Source organism: Tachypleus tridentatus, chromosome 10 (genome assembly GCF_004210375.1).
Source record: "Tachypleus tridentatus isolate NWPU-2018 chromosome 10, ASM421037v1, whole genome shotgun sequence".
NCBI lineage: Eukaryota > Metazoa > Arthropoda > Merostomata > Xiphosura > Limulidae > Tachypleus > Tachypleus tridentatus.
Window position 1 is genome coordinate 17,144,984 of NC_134834.1, and position 24,828 is coordinate 17,169,811.

Genomic DNA, 24,828 nt, shown 5'->3' on the forward strand with positions numbered 1-24,828 from the left:
AGGAACGAACAAAGTTGTTGACAAACTGAGAAATGTTTGACAAAATGTAACCATTAGGAACGAACAAAGTTGTTGACAAACTGGGAAATGTTTGACAAAATGTAACCATTAGGAACAAACAAAGTTGTTGACAAACTGGGAAATGTTTGACAAAATGTAACCATTAGGAACGAACAAAGTTGTTGATAAACAAGGAAATGTTTGACAAAATGTAACCATTAGGAACAAACAAAGTTGTTGATAAACAAGGAAATGTTTGACAAAATGTAACCATTAGGAACAAACAAAGTTGTTGATAAACAAGGAAATGTTTGACAAAATGTAACCGTTAGGAACAAACAAAGTTGTTGACAAACTGGGAAATGTTTGACAAAATGTAACCATTAGGAACAAACAAAGTTGTTGACAAACTGGGAAATGTTTGACAAAATGTAACCATTAGGAACGAACAAAGTTGTTGACAAACTGGGAAATGTTTGACAAAATGTAACCATTAGGAACGAACAAAGTTGTTGACAAACTGGGAAATGTTTGACAAAATGTAACCATTAGGAACGAACAAAGTTGTTGATAAACAAGGAAATGTTTGACAAAATGTAACCATTAGGAACAAACAAAGTTGTTGATAAACAAGGAAATGTTTGACAAAATGTAACCATTAGGAACAAACAAAGTTGTTGATAAACAAGGAAATGTTTGACAAAATGTAACCATTAGGAACAAACAAAGTTGTTGACAAACTGGGAAATGTTTGACAAAATGTAACCATTAGGAACAAACAAAGTTGTTGACAAACTGGGAAATGTTTGACAAAATGTAACCATTAGGAACGAACAAAGTTGTTGACAAACTGGGAAATGTTTGACAAAATGTAACCATTAGGAACGAACAAAGTTGTGGACAAACTGGGAAATGTTTGACAAAATGTAACCATTAGGAACGAATAAAGTTGTTGACAAACTGGGAAATGTTTGACAAAATGTAACCATTAGGAACGAACAAAGTTGTTGACAAACTGGGAAATGTTTGACAAAATGTAACCATTAGGAACGAACAAAGTTGTTGAGAAACTGGGAAATGTTTGACAAAATGTAACCATTAGGAACGAATAAAGTTGTTGACAAACTGGGAAATGTTTGACAAAATGTAACCATTAGGAACGAATAAAGTTGTTGACAAACTGGGAAATGTTTGACAAAATGTAACCATTAGGAACGAACAAAGTTGTTGACAAACTGGGAAATGTTTGACAAAATGTAACCATTAGGAACGAACAAAGTTGTTGACAAACTGGGAAATGTTTGACAAAATGTAACCATTAGGAACGAACAAAGTTGTGGACAAACTGGGAAATGTTTGACAAAATGTAACCATTAGGAACGAACAAAGTTGTTGACAAACTGGGAAATGTTTGACAAAATGTAACCGTTAGGAACGAACAAAGTTGTTGACAAACTGGGAAATGTTTGACAAAATGTAACCATTAGGAACGAACAAAGTTGTTGACAAACTGGGAAATGTTTGACAAAATGTAACCGTTAGGAACGAACAAAGTTGTTGACAAACTGGGAAATGTTTGACAAAATGTAACCGTTAGGAACGAACAAAGTTGTTGACAAACTGGGAAATGTTTGACAAAATGTAACCATTAGGAACGAACAAAGTTGTTGATAAACTGAGAAATGTTTGACAAAATGTAACCATTAGGAACAAACAAAGTTGTTGACAAACTGGGAAATGTTTGACAAAATGTAACCATTAGGAACGAAGAAAGTTGTTGATAAACAAAGAAAAGTTTGACAAAATGTAACCATTAGGAACGAAGAAAGTTGTTGATAAACAAAGAAATGTTTGACAAAATGTAACCATTAGGAACGAACAAAGTTGTTGAGAAACTGGGAAGTGTTTGACAAAATGTAACCATTAGGAACAAACAAAGTTGTTGACAAACTGGGAAATGTTTGACAAAATGTAACCATTAGGAACAAACAAAGTTGTTGACAAACTGGGAAATGTTTGACAAAATGTAACCATTAGGAACGAACAAAGTTGTTGACAAACTGGGAAATGTTTGACAAAATGTAACCATTAGGAACGAACAAAGTTGTTGACAAACTGGGAAATGTTTGACAAAATGTAACCATTAGGAACGAACAAAGTTGTTGACAAACTGGGAAATGTTTGACAAAATGTAACCATTAGGAACGAACAAAGTTGTTGACAAACTGGGAAATGTTTGACAAAATGTAACCATTAGGAACGAACAAAGTTGTTGAGAAACTGGGAAATGTTTGACAAAATGTAACCATTAGGAACGAACAAAGTTGTTGACAAACTGGGAAATGTTTGACAAAATGTAACCATTAGGAACAAACAAAGTTGTTGACAAACTGGGAAATGTTTGACAAAATGTAATCATAAGGAACAAACAAAGTTGTTGACAAACTGGGAAATGTTTGACAAAATGTAACCATTAGGAACAAACAAAGTTGTTGACAAACTGGGAAATGTTTGACAAAATGTAACCATTAGGAACAAACAAAGTTGTTGACAAACTGGGAAATGTTTGACAAAATGTAACCATTAGGAACGAAGAAAGTTGTTGACAAACTGGGAAATGTTTGACAAAATGTAACCATTAGGAACGAACAAAGTTGTTGACAAACTGGGAAATGTTTGACAAAATGTAACCATTAGGAACGATCAAAGTTGTTGACAAACTGAGAAATGTTTGACAAAATGTAACCATTAGGAACGAAGAAAGTTGTTGATAAACAAAGAAATGTTTGACAAAATGTAACCATTAGGAACGAACAAAGTTGTTGAGAAACTGGGAAATGTTTGACAAAATGTAACCATTAGGAACAAAGCTATCGACAAGCAAAGAAATGTTTAACAAATGTAACTTTTATAATACTTTATAAATTATAATAAGAGTTAGCGGTGAGTGGTGATGACTAGCTGCCTTTCTTCTAGTCTTAAACTGCATTAGGGACGGCTAACGCAGATAGCCCTCGTGTAGCCTAGCGCGAAATAAAAAAAACAAAGAAAAACATCATCCTTATCTCTACAGTCTACAGCAACTGTTGCCGCCTATTGTATTCAAACATCCAATCACTTGGTCAGCTGGGCAGCTTGAACTCTGTATTATTAGCTCACTTAAGTTACCGTAAACTTTGTCATAGCTACACGTCGTTCGCTGCTTGGGCGTCTGATTTCACATGACTCCACGTTCACGAGATGATCACGTTAAACGATCCGTTTACAAACCTGTTGTTTACCTCGGATAAGAAAGGCTATCACCCTTGCTATAAACAATGTGCTTTAGATTCGTGCTAGCTTCACTGGAGTTTAATATCACGCCTACTAACCAATAAGAGACCGTGTCTCGCCAGGTTTGACAACATACTTCTTAAAGCTTGACGTTTAGAGACGGAATTTGACATACCAGAATAATCATAAATGTTCTAGTCACACTTTGTTAGGCGTGTACAGCTCTATGTTCTGATAGAGAAAGTTATATTTGGTATTTCTCTGTCTCTGATGTCCACGTTCCTGTGTACGTGAACTGAATATAGTTTCGAACTCCCTTATTTCATTCTAAACAACTAGAGATGAATTTTTCTTTCTGCACATTTGAAAAAAATGTATCATGAGGCGAGGTATCTGATGATGTGAAACATTTAGTGTGTGACGGTGTACTGTGTTGTGAGATAGGTGTTTGTACTATATACAACATGCTTGTGGTATTAGATAATTGTTTGTTCTTTTTACAACATGCTTGTGGTATTAGATAAGTATTTGTTCTTTTTACAACATGCTTGTGGTATTAGATAAATGTTTGTTCTTTTTACAACATGCTTGTGGTATTAGATAAATGTTTGTTCTTTTTACAACATGCTTGTGGTATTAGATAAATGTTTGTTCTTTTTACAACATGCTTGTGGTATTAGATAAGTATTTGTTCTTTTTACAACATGCTTGTGGTATTAGATAATTGTTCTTTTTACAACATGCTTGTGGTATTAGATAATTGTTTCTTCTTTTTACAACATGCTTGTGGTATTAGATAAGTATTTGTTCTTTTTACAACATGCTTGTGGTATTAGATAAATGTTTGTTCTTTTTACAACATGCTTGTGGTATTAGATAAGTATTTGTACTATATACAACATGCTTGTGGTATTAAATAAGTGTTTGCACTCTATACAACATGCTTGTGGTATTAGATAAATGTTTGCACTCTATACAACATGCTTGTGGTATTAGATAAGTGTTTGTACTATATACAACATGCTTGTGGTATTAAATAAGTGTTTGTTCTTTTTACAACATGCTTGTGGTATTAGATAAATGTTTGTTCTTTTTACAACATGCTTGTGGTATTAGATAAGTGTTTGTACTATATACAACATGCTTGTGGTATTAAATAAGTGTTTGCACTCTATACAACATGCTTGTGGTATTAAATAAGTGTTTGCACTCTATACAACATGCTTGTGGTATTAGATAAGTATTTGTACTATATACAACATGCTTGTGGTATTAAATAAGTGTTTGTACTATATACAACATGCTTGTGGTGTTAGATAAGTGTTTGTACTATATACAACATGCTTGTGGTATTAGATAAGTGTTTGTACTATATACAACATGCTTGTGGTATTAAATAAGTATTTGTACTATATACAACATGCTTGTGTTATTAGATAAGTGTTTGTACTCTATACAACATGCTTGTGGTATTAGATAAGTGTTTGTACTATATACAACATGCTTGTGGTATTAGATAAGTGTTTGTACTATATACAACATGCTTGTGGTATTAGATAAGTGTTTGTACTATATACAACATGCTTGTGGTATTAGATAAGTGTTTGTACTATGTACAACATGCTTGTGGTATTAGATAAGTGTTTGTACTATATACAACATGCTTGTGGTATTAGATAAGTGTTTGTACTATATACAACATGCTTGTGGTATTAGATAAGTGTTTGTACTATGTACAACATGCTTGTGGTATTAGATAAGTGTTTTACTATTTACAACATGCTTGTGGTATTAGATAAGTGTTTGTACTATATACAACATGCTTGTGGTATTAGATAAGTATTTGTACTATATACAACATGCTTGTGGTATTAGATAAGTGTTTGTACTATATACAACATGCTTGTGGTATTAGATAAGTGTTTGTACTATATACAACATGCTTGTGGTATTAGATAAGTGTTTGTACTATATACAACATGCTTGTGGTATTAGATAAGTGTTTGTACTATGTACAACATGCTTGTGTTATTAGATAAGTGTTTGTACTATGTACAACATGCTTGTGGTATTAGATGTGTATTTGTAACACATACAACATGCTAGTGATAATAGATGAATGTTTCTACTGTATACAACATATAACACAAGACACTCCTGTATCCAGTACTACTTATAACAAGTAAAGTACTGACGCCGAAGGCAGTACTAGTTTAGTTGTTAAAATAAAGTTATTTTGATATAAATACTCATGTCCTTATTTCTGGTTTGAAATAACTTAAAGTGTTTTGTTTTTCGTTACTAATATTGTGCTTAGAAACGTATCTCCATGTCCAAGTTGTCCACTGCGTCGTGTTTGGGTGACTTTTGATTCAACCATTGTCTTTGAACGCTTAAAGATATAGGTCTGTGCACTTGAAGCAATTCTAGGTGGAACTGAGTGTTAGGGAGCAAATGGGAGAAGTTTCTCCCTGTTTTTAATTTTCTAAGATACTTTATACACACACAGAACGTTCACATGGATTAAATATCCGAAATGAGTATCTCCAGTCTTCCATGAGTTTTATTACGAATATTAGGCCTAAATGATACGAGTTTCTTCCACATTTAAATAACGTTCACTGTTTCTCAGTCCACTTATAAGAATTCCCGCGATTCCAACAGCAGAACAGAAATTAAAAAGCAGTTTTGATCAGGTAGTGAAGACAATAATAATTTTTCTTCTGTTTTCTGTCCAGGAAGAAGAAAACGGCGTCAAGTCTTCTCGAGTTACGTCACTCCTTCCGTTTGATGGTAGTTTGCTCGTTGGAACTGGAGAGGGGGCTCTCATCATCTTTGATGTCGTCACACGACTCTCCTGTAACTCCAGTGCAGCGAATTCGCCCTTTCCTTGTTTACAGTCTCCAAACATCGCCACTGGCGACCAGATTCAGGAAAAAATACAGGTTGTAAACTTATTGCATGGCAGCTCTGTCTGTCCAGATGAAACACATAGTCAATATAATTATAATAGTACGTCCATGTAATTAATTCTAAAGGTGTAGGTGGATCGTCTCTGAAATTAATCTACGGGTTCATTAGAATATATGTTAGAGTCTTCCCCCTGCTAGTGCAGCGGTAAGTCTACGGATTTGCAACGCTAAAATCAGGGGTTCGATTCCCCTCGTTGGGCTCAGCAGATAGCCCCATGTGGCTTTGCTATAAGAAAACACACACATATAAGGTAGTAATGAAAAACTCGTCAAAGTTAAATAACTATTAATAAATCAAGAAAACAACGTTTCGGTCAACAACACTTCAACAGGTTACTAGTGGAAAGAAAACTGTTAATACAAGGGTTAGGTTGAAAGAACAAATAACATGTGGCGTGAAGGCTCGAGAAAATGTCTCTGAAGCTAGATATGAGCTGTAAATACAGTTAATCTCAGTAAATAAACCAGATAAACATGGGAATGTAGCAGACAACAAAGTAAAAATATATATCAGGATTGTTGATGTGGGTATTAACACTTACTAATACAGCAGAGAACAGCGTTTCGACATTCCTAAGTCATCTTCAGGTTAGCAAAGATAATTTAAGAAGGTAGAAACGTTGTTTTCTGCTTTATTAAAAAAGTGTTAATACCCTTACCAGCCGTCCTGAGATACATTTTTACTTCAAGTGGGGTTATCGTCATCACGAGACAATAATGTGAGAAACCGAAACCACAATGAATGTCTCGATGAACTGATGTCATGGTTCTGATGTCTACTGGCGATCATTTAACTTCCAATGTGATGGTTTGTTGTCCACAACTGTAGGTTGATTTCTGTGATGTCCAGATGAGTTTCTTCACATGAAGGATTGATGTTAGAACGTGTTTTGCATTTGAAACAAGTTGTCTATGGTAACATTTCTCCAAGACTTCTGGAAGGGTAAGTACAACAGTAGGAGTTCTGGTTAAAACGAAAGTGAGACTTTTTTTTTGAGGACTGACTTTTATGTCCCAGACAGTGACAGGTCAGCAGGAACAGTGGTAACTAAGTTAGGATTGTCTTTACACACTTTCCTGTCTTTAATACTTTTTAATGAGTTGTGTCCAGACCTGCGGACAATAGAGGCAATACGTAAATTATAGAGTTCATAAAGCTTCTGAAATATCTGATGAAGTGTGTCAGTCGCTCTGTCTCTACGCTGGTACATAGTAGTTAATGTTGAATGCATTATTTTGATGGCCCGGCGTGGTCAGGTGGGTTAAGGCGTTCGCAATCTGAGGGTCGCGAGTTCAAAGTCCCCGTTACACCAAACATGCTCGCCCTCTTAGCCATGGGGCGTTATAATGTGACGATCAATCCTACTATTCGTTGGAAAACTAGTAGCTCAAGAGTTGGCGGTGGGTAGTGATGATTATCTGCCTTCCGTTTAGTCTTACACTACTAAATTACGGACGACTAGCGCAGATAGCCCTCGAGTAGCTTTGCGCGAAATTCAAAAAACAAACAAACTTCGACTGCAACACCTGTGTGAAAACAATCGAACAAACTTAACAGAGTCGGGCTGACTTTAATTTGATCCATCCTTAAAGAAAAACAAAATACGACAAGACTCCAGCGGTTATTAGGATAAGATGTTATTCGACTGTCAAGGTAAGTCGAGATATATCATTCAAGTGACGTCGTAAGGAATGACTCGGAAACCAGTGGCATATGCTTTCCGATGGAATTAATACATAGAGCTGAAAATACTGATGCCACAAAAAACAAACAAAACAGAACATAAAAGCAGACACACGAGTGTATTGTGAACTACACTGTAATTTGCTTTTCAAGATATGGCCAGTGTTTCTCATTTATCAAAAAATGACCACTATGCACGTGGTTCGTTGAGAAGCAGCTGGTTACAAGTTCGATGCCCGTTATAGTTAAACAAACCACCTTGTTGTAACAGTTTGTTTGCTTGTTTGGAATAAGCACAGTGTATCGAAACCCGGTTTCTAGCGGGGTCAGTGCGCAGACGTACCGTTTTGCCGCTTGGAGCATTTTGTAACAGTAAACTGTCTTTATCTGGATAAAGCTGGCATTAAATTGGTAATTATTGTGAAGTCAGTTATTAAATATTCAACCCTTTTTATGTGGTTTATAAACTGATGACGTCTACAGGGCGACTACATGGCACTTTTACATATGTTACTGGGCCTTCACACCACGTGTTATTTATTATTTCAACCTAACCCTTGTGTTAACAGTTTTATTACCACTGGTAACCTTATGAGGTGCTGTTGACCGGAACGTTGTTTTCATGGTTTGTTAATAAAGTTTTTTTTAATTTAGTTTGTTTTTTACCAATACTTTTTATTATTTTCTCATCTACGCAATTGTTTTATTACCTAATCTAATCAATGTCGGTTCATTCAGTTCGTGGGGAAATATATGCAGGTTTTCCGTTTCGCGTTTTATTACTATTACTTTGCAGCTAGTCATCACCACCCACCGCCAACACTTAGGCTACTCTTTTACCAACAAATAATGGGATTGACTGTCACATTATAACGCCCCCACATCTGAAAGGGCGAGCATGTTTGGTACGACGGGGATCCGAACTCGCGACCCTCAAATTACGAGTCGAGATCCTTAACCCACCTGGCCATGCCAAGCTGAATGTACGTTTAAAAGTACCCAACCAATTTGTAAGGTATATTGTGTTTAGATATTCATTCAGTTGGAACAACTGGCCTTACAAATGAAATTTCAGTTACAAAGTTTATTGTAAATACGTGTATTTGTTGTTTACCATTGGGGAAGTTAGAAGGTTTTAACGTATAGAAATATTCATTATTCAAAGTCGCTCCTGCGATCGTCCCTCGCTTATACAGCGGTAAGTCTACGGCTTTAAAACGCTAAAATAAGGGGGTTCGATTTCCCTCGCTGGACTCAGCAGATAGCCCGATGTAACTTTGCTATAAGAAAACAACCACACACTGCTGCGATCAACACGTTATGTAAAATAAAATTTTATGTTAAATCTAAAGTAAAAAGTATCAAAGAAATCGAATCTTTCTCACACTTCTAAATATTAACTGCGGTGTAGCATGTTCTGTGACACACGTACACTCGTGTGTGTGTGTGTATTTAACATGTAAAACCACGAAGTCCAGTCAATCTGACGATAACTGACTATTTTATTCAATAACGTTTAAACAAAAGTTACAAAACCAGCAACGCCTAACTCACAAATAAACTTGCTTACAGAACCTCTTTACTTCTCGATCGATTACAAATTCAAAAGATAATAATTAAAACAATAACTTATTCACTGAGTAACACATGAACACAGATAACTTTCATTGCATAACTCAGTAACTGACTTTGAATATCTACCTTATAAACTCAAAAATTAACTGTCTTAGTCTAGGTTTTTTATATTACACTCTTTATTTCTCTTTAACGTTGGAAGCTTCCAAATTCCACAGATTCTAGATTTTACGTTACGACAAAATTCTGAACTAAAATATTAGAAGTACGGTTAATAACAACATAATTATTTTTCAGGAATTGTTTATGGAACAACAGAAAGTGGAACAAAAAACAGAACTGAGATTTAGCGACAAAAAACAAGAGAGGTACCGAAAGGACAGCGGATGTTATACGTCAACCACTCCGACCTCTGTCGTATCTTTGAGTCGACGTCCAAGTTTGTTTCCTACATGCGACAACGATCAACCCCTGCTGTCCAACAATATCAGTTCTCCTTGTAAAACCAGTAGTTCTAGCGTTCAACAGAGTGACTCTAGTGGTCAGTTGAGCAACGATACTGTAGTGTCTGTGTATCGTCCGGAGGGCATGAACACGAAACCTGAAAAACAGAGGACTGGCGAAGACAACAACATACGAAACGACGAGACTGCTGATAATGCCGGTGTTTCATATGCAGACGTGAATAGCCTTTTCTTGGATAGTCAGAGTATAGCGCGTGAGAACCACGAACCTCATACGGAAGACGATGAAAGCACCTGGTCAGCTCGGGAGAAGGGTTCGAAATATCCGTTTGTGGACACAGTGGACCAAACTCAATCAGACTGCCCGTATCGGTCTTCCCGTGCTGCTGAAGAAGTCGGACAGGAAAGGACAAGCGAAGGAATGTGTAAATATGAGGAGGAGGGAAACGTGGTGGCTGAAAAGATAAATGTTTCAAAAAATTCAAATTTGGAAAATCATTCGAGTTTTCTCACCTCCCTCACTGTTGACGCCGCTAACGATCCTAAAATGAAACTTGATAAATCCAAAGAAACGTATTCCAACTCGCACGAGGCAAGAATGGCGTACTCGTGTGAACAACATTCAGAGCTCACTGGAAACCAATCAACTGACGTCAGTTCGGTTTCTCTAAAAACTGGTAGGTCCTGTGTGAATATAAATCCGAATTGGAGAAAAGCAAATAAAAGAACATCACTTGGAAGAAAATCACCTGGTCTGAGAAGGTGGTCAATGGATAAAAGCGTTACCTTATTGTCAGTGGATAAAAACGTCACCTTACCTGATGGAAACCAGTTGGCTCCAAGTGCTGACGTACCTCCGGATTTCTCTGACATAGATGACACCTTTGGGATCTTCGGAAAGTGTATCAGGGTGTTCTCATCTGGACAAGAGCTTTGCATTTCCAAGTGTTAAGCCACCATCGCAAAAAAAAATCCTCTCCACTAGTAGCAAATTTCTCAAACGTAGCCATTCGTTAGGAGACTTATACTGCTTGAGAAATACCAGTGTGTTAAAAAGAACAGTGCTTACGACCACCAGTACTGAAGGTTTACACAAATATAAGAGTGCAGACAGTTTGAGCGTTTCGGGTGTGAGCGACGGCTTTGATTTCGATGATGTATTCATAACGTACACAGAGGACGATTCTCATAAGCCGTCACGTATTACAAGTAAAACTCCGGAAATAAACGAACTTACAGCTCCCACGTGTTTCGAGATTAGACGATATTCTCACAAACATAAGCTAACCGTTAATAACTACTTTACAAACAGACTTAGTTTACAGTCATCAGAAATAGCAAGGCTTCTTCCCATTGGTTTACAAAGTTCAACATTTCTGAAGCCAAACCTTCCAGATATTCGTGACCAATTACCATCCTGGTATAAAGACGGTTTGATCACAGAAAGTGATTCCAGTTTGCTTCCAGTGGTGAGAATTGACTCCGAAGCTTCCTTACCCAAGAATGAATCGTGTTCAAGCTTCTATATGTACATGGCCCAGGCAAGTACCACGTCCAACCGTGCTAGTGGTGAAGAGTTCTCCACACCTGTTACAGAGAATGAAGGACTGTTTCGCCATAACCTACTTCGACCAGACGATTTCAGTAGCAGCAGTACTCAGAAGTATAGTGATACAGCCAGTAATGTGTCTTTTGGTAGCAGTGAGTTCCCTTACGCTTATGAACTCATCCTGCAAGAAAAAATAAAGATTTCTGACAAGCCAATTAGATGTTTGCTGCTCACACAGTAAGTGTCCTCATCCCTGTTCCTTCTTCTATAGATAATTAGTAATAACACAGTTTTTTCTGCTGACACAGTAAGTGTCCTCATCCCAGTTCCTTCTTCTATAGATAATTAGTAACAACACAGTTTTTTCTGCTGACACAGTAAGTGTCCTCATCCCAGTTCCTTCTTCTATAGATAATTGGTAACAACACAGTTTTTTCTGCTGACACAGTAAGTGTCCTCATCCCAGTTCCTTCTTCTATAGATAATTAGTAACAACACAGTTTTTTCTGCTGACACAGTAAGTGTCCTCATCCCAGTTCCTTCTTCTATAGATAATTAGTAACAACACAGTTTTTTCTGCTGACACAGTAAGTGTCCTCATCCCAGTTCCTTCTTCTATAGATAATTGGTAACAACACAGTTTTTTTCTGCTGACACAGTAAGTGTCCTCATCCCAGTTCCTTCTTCTATAGATAATTAGTAACAACACAGTTTTTTCTGCTGACACAGTAAGTGTCCTCATCACAGTTCCTTCTTCTATAGATAATTAGTAATAACACAGTTTTCTTCTGCTGACACAGTAAGTGTCCTCATCACAGTTCCTTCTTCTATAGATAATTAGTAATAACACAGTTTTCTTCTGCTGACACAGTAAGTGTCCTCATCCCAGTTCCTTCTTCTATAGATAATTAGTAATAACACAGTTTTCTTCTGCTGACACAGTAAGTGTCCTCATCCCAGTTCCTTCTTCCATATATAATTAGTAATAACACAGTTTTCTTCTGCTGACACAGTAAGTGTCCTCATCCCAGTTCCTTCTTCCATATATAATTAGTAATAACACAGTTTTTTCTGCTGACACAGTAAGTGTCCTCATCCCAGTTCCTTCTTCTATAGATAATTAGTAACAACACAGTTTTTTCTGCTGACACAGTAAGTGTCTTCATCCCAGTTCCTTCTTCTATAGATAATTAGTAATAACACAGTTTTTTCTGCTGACACAGTAAGTGTCCTCATCCCAGTTCCTTCTTCTATAGATAATTAGTAATAACTCAGTTTTTGCTGCTGACACAGTAAGTGTCCTCATCCCAGTTCCTTCTTCTATAGATAATTAGTAATAACACAGTTTTTTCTGCTGACACAGTAAGTGTCTTCATCCCAGTTCCTTCTTCTATAGATAATTAGTAATAACACAGTTTTTTTCTGCTGACACAGTAAGTGTCCTCATCCCAGTTCCTTCTTCTATAGATAATTAGTAATAACTCAGTTTTTTCTGCTGACACAGTAAGTGTCTTCATTCCAGTTCCTTCTTCTATAGATAATTGGTAACAACACAGTTTTTTCTGCTGACACAGTAAGTGTCCTCATCCCAGTTCCTTCTTCTATAGATAATTAGTAATAACTCAGTTTTTTCTGCTGACACAGTAAGTGTCCTCATCCCAGTTCCTTCTTCTATAGATAATTAGTAATAACACAGTTTTTTCTGCTGACACAGTAAGTGTCCTCATCCCAGTTCCTTCTTCTATAGATAATTAGTAATAACTCAGTTTTTTCTGCTGACACAGTAAGTGTCTTCATTCCAGTTCCTTCTTCTATAGATAATTGGTAACAACACAGTTTTTTCTGCTGACACAGTAAGTGTCTTCATTCCAGTTCCTTCTTCTATAGATAATTAGTAACAACACAGTTTTTTCTGCTGACACAGTAAGTGTCTTCATTCCAGTTCCTTCTTCTATAGATAATTGGTAACAACACAGTTTTTTCTGCTGACACAGTAAGTGTCCTCATCCCAGTTCCTTCTTCTATAGATAATTAGTAACAACACAGTTTTTTCTGCTGATAAAGTAAGTGTCCTCATCCCAGTTCCTTCTTCTATAGATAATTAGTAATAACTCAGTTTTTTCTGCTGACACAGTAAGTGTCTTCATTCCAGTTCCTTCTTCTATAGATAATTGGTAACAACACAGTTTTTTCTGCTGACACAGTAAGTGTCCTCATCCCAGTTCCTTCTTCTATAGATAATTAGTAATAACTCAGTTTTTTCTGCTGACACAGTAAGTGTCTTCATCTCTGGTCCTTCTTCCATATATAATTGGTAACAACACAGTTTTTTCTGCTGACACAGTAAGTGTCCTCATCCCAGTTCCTTCTTCCATATATAATTGGTAACAACACAGTTTTTTCTGCTGACACAGTAAGTGTCCTCATCCCAGTTCCTTCTTCCATATATAATTGGTAACAACACAGTTTTTTTACTGACACAGTAAGTGTCTTCATCCCTGTTCCTTCTTCCATATATAATTAGTAACAACACAGTTTTTTTCTGCTGACACAGTAAGTGTCTTCATCCCAGTTCCTTCTTCCATATATAATTGGTAACAACACAGTTTTTTCTGCTGATAAAGTGTCTTCATCTCTGGTCCTTCTTCCATATATAATTGGTAACAACACAGTTTTTTCTGCTGATAAAGTAAGTGTCTTCATCCCAGTTCCTTCTTCCATATATAATTGGTAACAACACAGTTTTTTCTGCTCATAAAGTGTCTTCATCTCTGGTCCTTCTTCCATATATAATTGGTAACAACACAGTTTTTTCTGCTGACACAGTAAGTGTCTTCATCCCAGTTTCTTCTTCCATATATAATTGGTAACAACACAGTTTTTTCTGCTGATAAAGTAAGTGTCTTCATCCCAGTTCCTTCTTCCATATATAATTGGTAACAACACAGTTTTTTCTGCTGATAAAGTAAGTGTCCTCATCCCAGTTCCTTCTTCCATATATAATTGGTAACAACACAGTTTTTTTACTGACACAGTAAGTGTCTTCATCCCTGTTCCTTCTTCCATATATAATTAGTAACAACACAGTTTTTTTCTGCTGACACAGTAAGTGTCTTCATCCCAGTTCCTTCTTCCATATATAATTGGTAACAACACAGTTTTTCTGCTGATAAAGTGTCTTCATCTCTGGTCCTTCTTCCATATATAATTGGTAACAACACAGTTTTTTCTGCTGATAAAGTAAGTGTCTTCATCCCAGTTCCTTCTTCCATATATAATTGGTAACAACACAGTTTTTTCTGCTGATAAAGTGTCTTCATCTCTGTTCCTTCTTCCATATATAATTGGTAACAACACAGTTTTTTCTGCTGACACAGTAAGTGTCCTCATCCCAGTTCCTTCTTCCATATATAATTGGTAACAACACAGTTTTTTCTGCTGACACAGTAAGTGTCCTCATCCCAGTTCCTTCTTCCATATATAATTGGTAACAACACAGTTTTTTTCTGCTGACACAGTAAGTGTCCTCATCCCAGTTCCTTCTTCCATATATAATTGGTAACAACACAGTTTTTTTACTGACACAGTAAGTGTCTTCATCCCTGTTCCTTCTTCCATATATAATTAGTAACAACACAGTTTTTTTCTGCTGACACAGTAAGTGTCTTCATCCCAGTTCCTTCTTCCATATATAATTGGTAACAACACAGTTTTTTCTGCTGACACAGTAAGTGTCCTCATCCCAGTTCCTTCTTCCATATATAATTGGTAACAACACAGTTTTTTCTGCTGACACAGTAAGTGTCTTCATCCCAGTTCCTTCTTCCATATATAATTGGTAACAACACAGTTTTTTTACTGACACAGTAAGTGTCTTCATCCCTGTTCCTTCTTCCATATATAATTAGTAACAACACAGTTTTTTTCTGCTGACACAGTAAGTGTCTTCATCTCTGGTTCTTCTTCCATATATAATTGGTAACAACACAGTTTTTTCTGCTGACACAGTAAGTGTCCTCATCCCAGTTCCTTCTTCCATATATAATTGGTAACAACACAGTTTTCTTCTGCTGACACAGTAAGTGTCCTCATCCCAGTTCCTTCTTCCATATATAATTGGTAACAACACAGTTTTTTCTGCTGACACAGTAAGTGTCTTCATCCCAGTTCCTTCTTCTATATATAATTGGTAACAACACAGTTTTTTTTACTGACACAGTAAGTGTCTTCATCCCTGTTCCTTCTTCCATATATAATTAGTAACAACACAGTTTTTTTCTGCTGACACAGTAAGTGTCTTCATCCCAGTTCCTTCTTCCATATATAATTGGTAACAACACAGTTTTTTCTGCTGATAAAGTGTCTTCATCTCTGGTCCTTCTTCCATATATAATTGGTAACAACACAGTTTTTTCTGCTGATAAAGTAAGTGTCTTCATCCCAGTTCCTTCTTCCATATATAATTGGTAACAACACAGTTTTTTCTGCTGATAAAGTGTCTTCATCTCTGGTCCTTCTTCCATATATAATTGGTAACAACACAGTTTTTTCTGCTGACACAGTAAGTGTCTTCATCCCAGTTTCTTCTTCCATATATAATTGGTAACAACACAGTTTTTTCTGCTGATAAAGTAAGTGTCTTCATCCCAGTTCCTTCTTCCATATATAATTGGTAACAACACAGTTTTTCTGCTGATAAAGTAAGTGTCCTCATCCCAGTTCCTTCTTCCATATATAATTGGTAACAACACAGTTTTTTTTACTGACACAGTAAGTGTCTTCATCCCTGTTCCTTCTTCCATATATAATTAGTAACAACACAGTTTTTTTCTGCTGACACAGTAAGTGTCTTCATCCCAGTTCCTTCTTCCATATATAATTGGTAACAACACAGTTTTTTCTGCTGATAAAGTGTCTTCATCTCTGGTCCTTCTTCCATATATAATTGGTAACAACACAGTTTTTTCTGCTGATAAAGTAAGTGTCTTCATCCCAGTTCCTTCTTCCATATATAATTGGTAACAACACAGTTTTTCTGCTGATAAAGTGTCTTCATCTCTGGTCCTTCTTCCATATATAATTGGTAACAACACAGTTTTTTCTGCTGACACAGTAAGTGTCTTCATCCCAGTTCCTTCTTCCATATATAATTGGTAACAACACAGTTTTTTCTGCTGATAAAGTGTCTTCATCTCTGGTCCTTCTTCCATATATAATTGGTAACAACACAGTTTTTTTCTGCTGATAAAGTAAGTGTCTTCATCCCAGTTCCTTCTTCCATATATAATTGGTAACAACACAGTTTTTTCTGCTGATAAAGTAAGTGTCTTCATCCCAGTTCCTTCTTCCATATATAATTGGTAACAACACAGTTTTTTCTGCTGACACAGTAAGTGTCTTCATCCCAGTTCCTTCTTCCATATATAATTGGTAACAACACAGTTTTTTTACTGACACAGTAAGTGTCTTCATCCCTGTTCCTTCTTCCATATATAATTAGTAACAACACAGTTTTTTCTGCTGACACAGTAAGTGTCCTCATCCCAGTTCCTTCTTCCATATATAATTGGTAACAACACAGTTTTTTCTGCTCATAAAGTGTCTTCATCTCTGGTCCTTCTTCCATATATAATTGGTAACAACACAGTTTTTTCTGCTGACACAGTAAGTGTCTTCATCCCAGTTTCTTCTTCCATATATAATTGGTAACAACACAGTTTTTTCTGCTGATAAAGTAAGTGTCTTCATCCCAGTTCCTTCTTCCATATATAATTGGTAACAACACAGTTTTTTCTGCTGATAAAGTAAGTGTCCTCATCCCAGTTCCTTCTTCCATATATAATTGGTAACAACACAGTTTTTTTTACTGACACAGTAAGTGTCTTCATCCCTGTTCCTTCTTCCATATATAATTAGTAACAACACAGTTTTTTCTGCTGACACAGTAAGTGTCTTCATCCCAGTTCCTTCTTCCATATATAATTGGTAACAACACAGTTTTTCTGCTGATAAAGTGTCTTCATCTCTGGTCCTTCTTCCATATATAATTGGTAACAACACAGTTTTTCTGCTGATAAAGTAAGTGTCTTCATCCCAGTTCCTTCTTCCATATATAATTGGTAACAACACAGTTTTTCTGCTGCTGATAAAGTGTCTTCATCTCTGTTCCTTCTTCCATATATAATTGGTAACAACACAGTTTTTCTGCTGACACAGTAAGTGTCCTCATCCCAGTTCCTTCTTCCATATATAATTGGTAACAACACAGTTTCTTCTGCTGACACAGTAAGTGTCCTCATCCCAGTTCCTTCTTCCATATATAATTGGTAACAACACAGTTTTTTCTGCTGACACAGTAAGTGTCCTCATCCCAGTTCCTTCTTCCATATATAATTGGTAACAACACAGTTTTTCTGCTGACACAGTAAGTGTCTTCATCCCAGTTCCTTCTTCCATATATAATTGGTAACAACACAGTTTTTTACTGACACAGTAAGTGTCTTCATCCCTGTTCCTTCTTCCATATATAATTAGTAACAACACAGTTTTTTTCTGCTGACACAGTAAGTGTCTTCATCCCAGTTCCTTCTTCCATATATAATTGGTAACAACACAGTTTTTTTCTGCTGACACAGTAAGTGTCCTCATCCCAGTTCCTTCTTCCATATATAATTGGTAACAACACAGTTTTTTCTGCTGACACAGTAAGTGTCTTCATCCCAGTTCCTTCTTCCATATATAATTGGTAACAACACAGTTTTTTTACTGACACAGTAAGTGTCTTCATCCCTGTTCCTTCTTCCATATATAATTAGTAACAACACAGTTTTTTTCTGCTGACACAGTAAGTGTCTTCATCTCTGGTCCTTCTTCCATATATAATTGGTAACAACACAGTTTTTTCTGCTGACACAGTAAGTGTCCTCATCCCAGTTCCTTCTTCCATATATAATTGGTAACAACACAGTTTTTTCTGCTGACACAGTAAGTGTCCTCATCCCAGTTCCTTCTTCCATATATAATTGGTAACAACACAGTTTTTTCTGCTGACACAGTAAGTGTCTTCATCCCAGTTCCTTCTTCCATATATAATTGGTAACAACACAGTTTTTTTACTGACACAGTAAGTGTCTTCATCCCTGTTCCTTCTTCCATATATAATTAGTAACAACACAGTTTTTTTCTGCTGACACAGTAAGTGTCTTCATCCCAGTTCCTTCTTCCATATATAATTGGTAACAACACAGTTTTTTCTGCTGATAAAGTGTCTTCATCTCTGGTCCTTCTTCCATATATAATTGGTAACAACACAGTTTTTTCTGCTGATAAAGTAAGTGTCTTCATCCCAGTTCCTTCTTCCATATATAATTGGTAACAACACAGTTTTTCTGCTGATAAAGTGTCTTCATCTCTGGTCCTTCTTCCATATATAATTGGTAACAACACAGTTTTTCTGCTGACACAGTAAGTGTCTTCATCCCAGTTTCTTCTTCCATATATAATTGGTAACAACACAGTTTTTCTGCTGATAAAGTAAGTGTCTTCATCCCAGTTCCTTCTTCCATATATAATTGGTAACAACACAGTTTTTTCTGCTGATAAAGTAAGTGTCCTCATCCCAGTTCCTTCTTCCATATATAATTGGTAACAACACAGTTTTTTTACTGACACAGTAAGTGTCTTCATCCCTGTTCCTTCTTCCATATATAATTAGTAACAACACAGTTTTTTCTGCTGACACAGTAAGTGTCTTCATCCCAGTTCCTTCTTCCATATATAATTGGTAACAACACAGTTTTTTCTGCTGATAAAGTGTCTTCATCTCTGGTCCTTCTTCCATATATAATTGGTAACAACACAGTTTTTCTGCTGATAAAGTAAGTGTCTTCATCCCAGTTCCTTCTTCCATATATAATTGGTAACAACACAGTTTTTTTCTGCTGATAAAGTGTCTTCATCTCTGGTCCTTCTTCCATATATAATTGGTAACAACACAGTTTTTTCTGCTGACACAGTAAGTGTCTTCATCCCAGTTCCTTCTTCCATATATAATTGGTAACAACACAGTTTTTTCTGCTGATAAAGTGTCTTCATCTCTGGTCCTTCTTCCATATATAATTGGTAACAACACAGTTTTTTCTGCTGATAAAGTAAGTGTCTTCATCCCAGTTCCTTCTTCCATATATAATTGGTAACAACACAGTTTTTTCTGCTGATAAAGTAAGTGTCTTCATCCCAGTTCCTTCTTCCATATATAATTGGTAAGAACACAGTTTTTCTGCTGACACAGTAAGTGTCTTCATCCCAGTTCCTTCTTCCATATATAATTGGTAACAACACAGTTTTTTTACTGACACAGTAAGTGTCTTCATCCCTGTTCCTTCTTCCATATATAATTAGTAACAACACAGTTTTTTTCTGCTGACACAGTAAGTGTCTTCATCCCAGTTCCTTCTTCCATATATAATTGGTAACAACACAGTTTTTCTGCTGATAAAGTGTCTTCATCTCTGGTCCTTCTTCCATATATAATTGGTAACAACACAGTTTTTTCTGCTGATAAAGTAAGTGTCTTCATCCCAGTTCCTTCTTCCATATATAATTGGTAACAACACAGTTTTTTTTACTGACACAGTAAGTGTCTTCATCCCTGTTCCTTCTTCCATATATAATTAGTAACAACACAGTTTTTTCTGCTGATAAAGTGTCTTCATCTCTGGTCCTTCTTCCATATATAATTGGTAACAACACAGTTTTTTCTGCTGATAAAGTGTCTTCATCTCTGGTCCTTCTTCCATATATAATTGGTAACAACACAGTTTTTTTCTGCTGATAAAGTAAGTGTCTTCATCCCAGTTCCTTCTTCCATATATAATTGGTAACAACACAGTTTTTTCTGCTGATAAAGTGTCTTCATCTCTGGTCCTTCTTCCATATATAATTGGTAACAACACAGTTTTTTCTGCTGACACAGTAAGTGTCTTCATCCCAGTTTCTTCTTCCATATATAATTGGTAACAACACAGTTTTTTCTGCTGATAAAGTAAGTGTCTTCATCCCAGTTCCTTCTTCCCTATATAATTGGTAACAACACAGTTTTTCTGCTGATAAAGTAAGTGTCCTCATCCCAGTTCCTTCTTCCATATATAATTGGTAACAACACAGTTTTTTTTACTGACACAGTAAGTGTCTTCATCCCTGTTCCTTCTTCCATATATAATTAGTAACAACACAGTTTTTTCTGCTGACACAGTAAGTGTCTTCATCCCAGTTCCTTCTTCCATATATAATTGGTAACAACACAGTTTTTTCTGCTGATAAAGTGTCTTCATCTCTGGTCCTTCTTCCATATATAATTGGTAACAACACAGTTTTTTTACTGACACAGTAAGTGTCTTCATCCCTGTTCCTTCTTCCATATATAATTAGTAACAACACAGTTTTTTTCTGCTGACACAGTAAGTGTCTTCATCCCAGTTCCTTCTTCCATATATAATTGGTAACAACACAGTTTTTTCTGCTGATAAAGTGTCTTCATCTCTGGTCCTTCTTCCATATATAATTGGTAACAACACAGTTTTTTCTGCTGACACAGTTAGTGTCTTCATCCCAGTTTCTTCTTCCATATATAATTGGTAACAACACAGTTTTTTCTGCTGATAAAGTAAGTGTCTTCATCCCAGTTCCTTCTTCCATATATAATTGGTAACAACACAGTTTTTTCTGCTGATAAAGTAAGTGTCCTCATCCCAGTTCCTTCTTCCATATATAATTGGTAACAACACAGTTTTTTTACTGACACAGTAAGTGTCTTCATCCCTGTTCCTTCTTCCATATATAATTAGTAACAACACAGTTTTTTTCTGCTGACACAGTAAGTGTCTTCATCCCAGTTCCTTCTTCCATATATAATTGGTAACAACACAGTTTTTTCTGCTGATAAAGTGTCTTCATCTCTGGTCCTTCTTCCATATATAATTGGTAACAACACAGTTTTTTCTGCTGATAAAGTAAGTGTCTTCATCCCAGTTTCTTCTTCCATATATAATTGGTAACAACACAGTTTTTTCTGCTGATAAAGTGTCTTCATCTCTGGTCCTTCTTCCATATATAATTGGTAACAACACAGTTTTTTCTGCTGACACAGTAAGTGTCTTCATCCCAGTTCCTTCTTCCATATATAATTGGTAACAACACAGTTTTTTCTGCTGATAAAGTGTCTTCATCTCTGGTCCTTCTTCCATATATAATTGGTAACAACACAGTTTTTTTCTGCTGATAAAGTAAGTGTCTTCATCCCAGTTCCTTCTTCCATATATAATTGGTAACAACACAGTTTTTTTTGCTGATAAAGTAAGTGTCTTCATCCCAGTTCCTTCTTCCATATATAATTGGTAACAACACAGTTTTTTTACTGACACAGTAAGTGTCCTCATCCCAGTTCCTTCTTCCATATATAATTGGTAACAACACAGTTTTTTCTGCTGATAAAGTAAGTGTCTTCATCACAGTTCCTTCTTCCATATATAATTGGTAACAACACAGTTTTTTCTGCTGATAAAGTAAGTGTCTTCATCACAGTTCCTTCTTCCATATATAATTGGTAACAACACAGTTTTTTCTGCTGACACAGTAAGTGTCTTCATCCCAGTTCCTTCTTCCATATATAATTGGTAACAACACAGTTTTTTCTGCCGATAAAGTAAGTGTCTTCATCCCAGTTTCTTCTTCCATATATAATTGGTAACAACACAGTTTTTTCTGCGGACACAGTAAGTGTCCTCATCCCAGTTCCTTCTTCCATATATAATTAGTAACAACACAGTTTTTTTCTGCTGACACAGTAAGTGTCTTCATCCCAGTTCCTTCTTCCATATATAATTGGTAACAACACAGTTTTTCTGCTGATAAAGTGTCTTCATCTCTGGTCCTTCTTCCATATATAATTGGTAACAACACAGTTTTTCTGCTGATAAAGTAAGTGTCTTCATCCCAGTTCCTTCTTCCATATATAATTGGTAACAACACAGTTTTTTCTGCTGATAAAGTGTCTTCATCTCTGGTCCTTCTTCCATATATAATTGGTAACAACACAGTTTTTTCTGCTGACACAGTAAGTGTCTTCATCCCAGTTCCTTCTTCCATATATAATTGGTAACAACACAGTTTTTTCTGCTGATAAAGTGTCTTCATCTCTGGTCCTTCTTCCATATATAATTGGTAACAACACAGTTTTTTCTGCTGATAAAGTAAGTGTCTTCATCCCAGTTCCTTCTTCCATATATAATTGGTAACAACACAGTTTTTTCTGCTGATAAAGTGTCTTCATCTCTGGTACTTCTTCCATATATAATTGGTAACAACACAGTTTTTTCTGCTGACACAGTAAGTGTCTTCATCCCAGTTCCTTCTTCCATATATAATTGGTAACAACACAGTTTTTTCTGCTGATAAAGTGTCTTCATCTCTGGTCCTTCTTCCATATATAATTGGTAACAACACAGTTTTTTCTGCTGATAAAGTAAGTGTCTTCATCCCAGTTCCTTCTTCCATATATAATTGGTAACAACACAGTTTTTTTTGCTGATAAAGTAAGTGTCTTCATCCCAGTTCCTTCTTCCATATATAATTGGTAACAACACAGTTTTTTCTGCTGATAAAGTAAGTGTCTTCATCACAGTTCCTTCTTCCATATATAATTGGTAACAACACAGTTTTTTCTGCTGACACAGTAAGTGTCTTCATCCCAGTTCCTTCTTCCATATATAATTGGTAACAACACAGTTTTTTCTGCCGATAAAGTAAGTGTCTTCATCCCAGTTCCTTCTTCCATATATAATTGGTAACAACACAGTTTTTTCTTCTGACACAGTAAGTGTCCTCATCCCAGTTCCTTCTTCCATATATAATTGGTAACAACACAGTTTTTTCTGCGGACACAGTAAGTGTCCTCATCCCAGTTCCTTCTTCTATAGATAATTTGAAAGAACTCTTATTAATACAATGATAGATGAGTGATGTCGCTGACAATTGTACCTAAAGTCTGTTTAACTGTTAAATTTAGAATTCGTAAAATTACGTTTTCTTTGTCACTCTGGTTAAGCTGTTTTACTTTATTTCTTCTGGTGTTGAACGACATGTTGTTGGGTTAATAGAAATTTATAGATTTATTGTTTTTGTTTTAATGCAAAGCCCACATTAGGCAATATGCACTTTATCCACCTCGGAGAATCGAACCGCATAGTTTCAAGGTGTAAATCCATACACTTACCGCTAGGGGCAGTACAGTAGTGTCTCTTGTTTGAGTTCTACTTAAATAAGTAACTAAACTTTTCAAGATTTGAGGGTTTGAATATTGGATTAAATTTAAAAATGAATTAGGCTTAAAGCAGCGTAGTTGTTAAGGTAATAATCTCTTCTACACAATAATGTAAAAATGGCGGCTTAACGTCTTTCACTGTTAGTTAAGCCTAAAATCAATAATGTTTGTTCACGATTGCAATTGCAAGCCAGTTTTCACATATAAGCTAACTGCATACTGGAACAAGTCAGAATGAGAGCAGTATCATGTAACACGTGTTTTATTGAGGCAACACAAGTCGGGACCGTCAACAAATTTACTTAAACAGAAAATCGTCAGCGCCATGATCTAGGAACGTTGTTGTAGTTTTGTTGTTTTAACAGCAGGTCTGATTTAGGAATATAAAGAAGTAGAACGAGGGAATTCATTTTATTCGAGTGGAATGAAACATGCTCGCACTTACAGCCATAGGGTCGTTATAATGTGTCGATCAGTTCCACTATCCGTCGGTAAAAGAGTAGCTCAAGAGTTGGCGGTGGGTGGTGATGACTAGCTGCCTTTCCTCTAGTCTTACACTGCTAAATTAGGGACGGATAGCACAGATAGCCCTCGTGTAGCTTTGCGCGAGATTCAGAAGCAAACAAACAAACGTTTAAAATTAGGCAGTATCCCGGAAAATTAATATTAGGACGCCATTATGGGTTCCTACATGGCCAAGTGGGTTCCACTCTTAATCTGAGGTCGCGGGTTCGAATCCCCGTCACACCAAACATGCTGGCCCTTTCAGCCGTGGGAGCGTTATAATGTGACGGTCAATCCTACTATTCGTTGGTAAAAGAGTAGCCCAAGAGTTGGCGGTGACTAGCTACCTTCCTTCTAGTCTTTCACCGCTAAACCAGGGATGGCTTGCGCAGATAGCCCTCATCTAGCTTCGCGCGTAATTCAAACAAAACAAAAGTAATCTATTGCTAATAAATAAATTGTTAATGTTACTTTACGATCTGATGCTA

The 24,828-nt window shown here is 36.2% G+C and overlaps 1 protein-coding gene across 1 annotated transcript in view; it reads left to right on the forward strand.

Annotated features, from left to right (window-relative positions):
• Positions 1-24,828, forward strand: part of LOC143227975 (uncharacterized) — a 187,627-nt gene that overhangs the window by 147,381 nt on the left and 15,418 nt on the right. Inside the window, exons 17-19 of the mRNA XM_076459327.1 lie at positions 6,012-6,218; positions 9,802-10,620; positions 10,844-11,754. Of these exons, the coding sequence (XP_076315442.1) occupies positions 6,012-6,218; positions 9,802-10,620; positions 10,844-11,754 (1,937 nt within the window). The remainder of the gene's footprint in view (positions 1-6,011; positions 6,219-9,801; positions 10,621-10,843; positions 11,755-24,828) is intronic.